The sequence below is a fragment of the Cajanus cajan genome, chromosome 4 (genome assembly GCF_000230855.2).
Source record: "Cajanus cajan strain Asha chromosome 4, NIPB_CcT2T_4, whole genome shotgun sequence".
Classification (NCBI taxonomy): Eukaryota; Viridiplantae; Streptophyta; class Magnoliopsida; order Fabales; family Fabaceae; genus Cajanus; species Cajanus cajan.
Genome location: NC_138520.1, coordinates 17,849,571 through 17,854,889, shown reverse-complemented (window position 1 = coordinate 17,854,889; position 5,319 = coordinate 17,849,571). Strand labels below are relative to the sequence as shown.

Genomic DNA, 5,319 nt, shown 5'->3' with positions numbered 1-5,319 from the left:
TAGAACATAAATCTTTCAATCTTTCCTATTTTGATTTTTTTAAATCAACGTATACAATCTTGCAATTTTTACTATTTTTATTTTTTTTATCAACATATACAATAAATAGAAAGTACAATAGGTAAACATGCATGTTACAAATTTTATTTTATCATATATGAGAACTAATCCCATTTGAAAGTTTTACAAATATCAAACAAATAAACAATTCCTCCGAATTTATATTTTATACATATGATGATTTAAATAAATATATATATATATATATATATATATATATATATATATATATTATTAGAATATAACTTTCATTTTTAAAATATATTATTTTTTTGAATAAAAAATTTGTGTATGTGTAAAATGGTAGTGGGGGCAAGTACCCCACTTAATTGTATGTAGATCCGTCCCTGGCCACTATAATTTTTGTTTTACGCCATGTGTTGTTTTTGAAGTAAATCGCTAGTACATTTTATATAAGGCAATTATATACAAGGCAAGTGCTGGGTAACCCAAACTAAATATATGTTTAAAGACTAAGGTCAAACGTTTGCAGGACACACATCCATAAAAAATACTAACGTCCAGGTTAAAATTTCCTCTATTTGTAAGAATTTCAAACACATTTAAGTTATTTGTAAGGAATTCAAACATACTAAAGTTAAACATAGACTATAAAAAATAAGATCATCGTCTCTTATTAATGCAATTTAAAGTTAAGATTAATAAAAATAAAAAATCAAATTTGGATTGAAAAATTTTAGGGAATTGTATTTTAGAAATACAAAAAATAATTTAATTGAAATGTAATAACCATCTATTTGATTTTTTATATATTATTATTTAATCATAAATTTTCTGGTATGAAAAGATATTGTAAACCTTTGTAAAAGTTACCGTAAACGTCACGTATATCTAAGGTGAACTAAGGTTATTTTTAATTAGTTGGGCATATAAAATATATATACTGACACAAGGAATGTAAAATAAACTAAAATTTATGCATTTATAAAGTATAATGATGCGTACGTTAAAATCTTAAAATAAAATTTAAACTATAATTTCTTAAATGAAATATTATCTAAATTTAAAAAGATGATAATTTTTTTTTCAAATTATTGTATTATATTAACAAAAAAAAGTCAATTCATTTAAAATGGGACTCTATATTTTAACTAAGAATAATTTAGAGAAATAAAAATGAAAATGAAATAAAATGCTTAACAAAAAAGTTCTACATCTCATAACTTAAAAGCTAGACACAACCAACTCCAACAAAGCTTTAATTTTGCGAGTACAAAATTCATAAGGAACAAGATGGATACATAATCACATAACGATGAGATCCGTGAATCCCATTTTAATTAGTTTTTTCAATCGAATGCATGTAGATAAAATATTTTAACACAGTTAATTTGAAGTACAAAATTTGAGCAAGTCACGACGTCGTCTAGAACTAGAAGCTGTTGATGGATATATAATAGAGAATTTCTACGGTACCCTTTATAAAAGAAGGGTACCAGTACTGTTGATGATGTGTCACTTACGTGTAAATTCAAGTTATTTATAATTTTTTAATTATTTAAAATTCACATCCACGTATGATGTTTACGTTTTTTAATTTTTTTTTTCCGAATCTTTCTGCCTTCCTATTTCTTCCCTCGCTGCAAAAACCCTAATCCCCAACGTGTGCGCGGAAACCTCATCGGCAGAGAATGGCGATTGTGACCGGGGAGATCGGTACCTCGAGAAGTTGGTGCACTTCGTGGAGGACCAGGCGGGACCTCTGATCGAAGGAGCCTTGGTGTTGAAGCTGAATCCGGCGGGTCTTCACTACGTGCAAACGAGGCTGGAGGCGCTGCACGAGTTGGAAAGCCTCCTTTCCGGCGCTCCGGTGGACTACCTCCGAGCGTACGTGTCGGACCTCGGTGACCACCGCGCTCTGGAGCAGCTCCGCCGGATCCTGCGCCTCCTTACCTCGCTGAAGGTCGTTTCGGTGCTGCCTCATCCAATCAGGGATCCAACGCCCTTGTCGTTTCTTCCGTTAGGGTGCTTGAAGGTTCTCGAACTCAGAGGTTGCGACTTGTCAACTTCCGCCGCCAAAGGCTTGCTCGAGCTCCGCCACACACTCGAGAAGATCGTTTGTCACAACTCTACCGTGAGTCGTATTCGTTTTCTATTTGCTTTCTTTCTTCGCAATTTTGCTGGGTGTTGAGTTTTGTTATTAGGATGCTCTGCGGCACGTGTTTGCTAGCAGGATAACGGAGGTGAAGAAGTCTCCGCAGTGGAACCGCTTGTCTTTTGTGTCATGTGCGTGTAATGGCTTGGTTCTCATGGACGAGTCTCTGCAGCTTCTTCCCGCGGTTGAAACACTTGACCTCAGTAGGAACAAGTTTGCAAAGGTGGATAAAAACTTAAAAAATAAATAACGTAAAAATTTAAATACAAAATAATTTTTATTTAAAAAACTGACATGACATTTAAATGATGTGTACATACACATCAGATACAGTACCAAAACCCCTCATTTATCAGGGGTACAGTAGCAATCCCCTATATAATAAACTTGCTCAGCGACCTAGTTTGTCATTAATTATAAAATATCCATTTAATTTTCACTATAACTACCCATGACGACCAAGTTTAAACATTAAACCGTAAGATGCATGCATAGAGAAAAACGCAAGTCCGGAAAAGAGAACTCAAGTCTGAAGAAATGGGACCAAGTCTAAACTGCTATTTGATTGCTAATGGCTTCCCATTTATAAAATAATATATTAATAGAAAAAAAAACTACGTAGTGGGTACAAGTTCTGTTGGACGAGGTAATTAATGTTGAAAAAATTGCTTGACTTTGATCAAGCACGTATATATGTATAGTTAATTACTAAAGAATGGTTCATCACCAAATAAAAAATTAATTGCGGGTAAACATAAATATATGAAACTAGTTCAACGGTTCATCCTTATAAATAGCAAAGCTTATAAAGGCAGCAAAACAATTCAGTTCTCAATCAGAAGCAATTACTTACCCAAAATCTTACAAGATTAAGTTTGAGAAGCAAGATGAAAGTTGTGTATTTCCTCGTGGCCATCTTGGCTTTGACATCTTCTGTTGCCTTTGCCTACGACCCCAGCCCCCTGCAAGATTTTTGTGTGGCATTAAATGACACCAAGAATGCTGGTATGCACAGACATTGATTCCTCATGAGTCTTGCAATGCCAATTCTTAGTTTAGTTTATTTCTTTCACATTTACATCATCATGAGAATGATTATAATTGGTCTTTTAAATCTAATTAAAACTCTGTCTTGTTAATTTGTAGTATTTGTGAACGGGAAATTCTGCAAAGATCCCAAGCTCGTGAAAGCAGAAGATTTCTTCACACATGTGGAGGCTGGTAATACCTCGAACCCACTTGGTGCACAAGTGACTCCGGTCTTTGTTGATCAGCTACCAGGATTAAACACACTTGGTATATCATTGGCTCGTATAGATTTTGCACCCAAGGGCTTAAATGCTCCTCACACTCACCCACGTGGCACGGAAATCCTTATAGTCATTGAGGGAACTCTATATGTTGGATTTGTCTCATCCAATCAAGATGGAAACCGTCTCTTTACCAAAGTTCTGAACAAGGGCGATGTGTTTGTGTTTCCAATTGGCCTCATTCACTTCCAATTAAATGTGGGATATGGCAATGCTCTTGCCATTGCTGGTCTCAGCAGTCAAAGTCCAGGAACTATCACTATTGGTAGTGCTTTGTTTAATTCTACTCCACCTATTTCTACTGAGGTTCTTACCAAAGCCTTCCAAGTTGATAAGAGCACAATTAATTACCTTCAAAAGCAATTCTGGTACAACAACAACTAGTTAGGTTGAAGACACAAGTATGATCATTTCATTTTTATTGTAATGGATTTCATGTTTAGATAATTAAATTATTAAATTCCTTCATGCATTTGACCTTCCTACGATTAACTTATATTGTAATAAATAAAAAGGAATGTGGTTTATATTATTTATATAGTGTTGCTATTCTATTTATTTGAAATTCAATTTTGTTTAATACCTTAGCCTTGTCTATTTAATATACAAGAATATCATTCTTTTTAGGTCTGTATTAAATGAGTGAATTACATAGGCCGATTCACTGAAAAATATATAAATCAATTTAGTCAAATCTAACATGAGAGTTTGAAAGAATAAGTAGCACTACACCAATCTACTAGGATAACATAATCATGTCCTCGGAATCAAACTTTAATGAAGTCCAAATTAAAATAAGATCAAAACTCTCATTCATAAATGAGATTACTTTGTAATCAAACGAAACAAATAAAAATAGTAAGTCACCTAAGTATCCAATATTTTCCTTCCAACCTATGATGTGGAGAAAAATGGGCAATGTTATTCAGTTGAAAGAGACCATTTTTTCAAGACTGAGAACGATGGAAATTTAAAAATATATCGAATGAAGCTTTGCATTAATTTTATTTATTCGAAATAAATTAGCACCGTTGGTAAAGAAAAAATAATAATTGGAAAATTGATGTAAAGTATTGTGAAATATTTTGTTTGTAGTGGCTTTTGGTCAGTTCTTGATGCAGTTATGTGAAGGCCCTTTGGGAGCACCTAAAAGAAATATGATACTTAATTAAGTTGATATTTGGCTTAAATGTATGTAGTAAATTAAGAATAAATCTTACCTTGATGTCATTATTGTTTTATGCGACTGTAGACACAATTTTGTTTTGGACATGCAAACAAGGAAATCAACCTTTAATACAGGACGAAGAATTCACGAAGACCCGAGTACGACATCAGAATGGACCATGAAGACATCAAAAGGCCCGAAAATCCAAAAGGTTGAATTAGGAATTCGGAACGAGCCATTCCCAATCTGGAACAGGCTGTTCCAAACTTTTAAATGACCTAGAAACCTTAGGTCAAAACAAGTCCTTCCTAATCTGAAACGAGTCATTTTGAGCCAGTTTGTTATGAATTAATTTCAAATCTAGGGCGGACCATTGCAGATTCAAAAATTGCTCATAATAGATTAGTCCGGAACGCCCCGTTTCGATGATCAAAATAACTCGTTTCGGTAAAATTTGACATCTATATATACAAACCTCGTGTACAGTGCTTAAGGATCGAAAAGAATTACCTATTATTAGAGTCCTATATAGCTTAGAAACTTCTCTTTCTCCCCTTCCTTGTATTTCTTTAGATTATTGAGGTAAATTGTAGTGTGTAAGGCTGGCAAAAAGTGCCTCAAGTCTACCATATTGGAAGTATATTCTATAAAAACTCGTTCAAGAG

The 5,319-nt window shown here is 33.6% G+C and overlaps 1 protein-coding gene across 1 annotated transcript; it reads left to right on the top strand.

Moving 5' to 3' along the window:
- The first annotated feature begins 2,982 nt into the window (after positions 1–2,982).
- LOC145956748 (germin-like protein subfamily 1 member 7) lies at positions 2,983–4,056 on the top strand. The gene is made up of 2 exons (XM_083072343.1): positions 2,983–3,181; positions 3,323–4,056. Exons 1-2 carry the CDS (start codon positions 3,064–3,066, stop codon positions 3,868–3,870), a joined length of 666 nt encoding a protein of 221 aa, XP_082928469.1. The 5' UTR covers positions 2,983–3,063; the 3' UTR covers positions 3,871–4,056.
- The last annotated feature ends 1,263 nt before the right edge of the window (positions 4,057–5,319 follow it).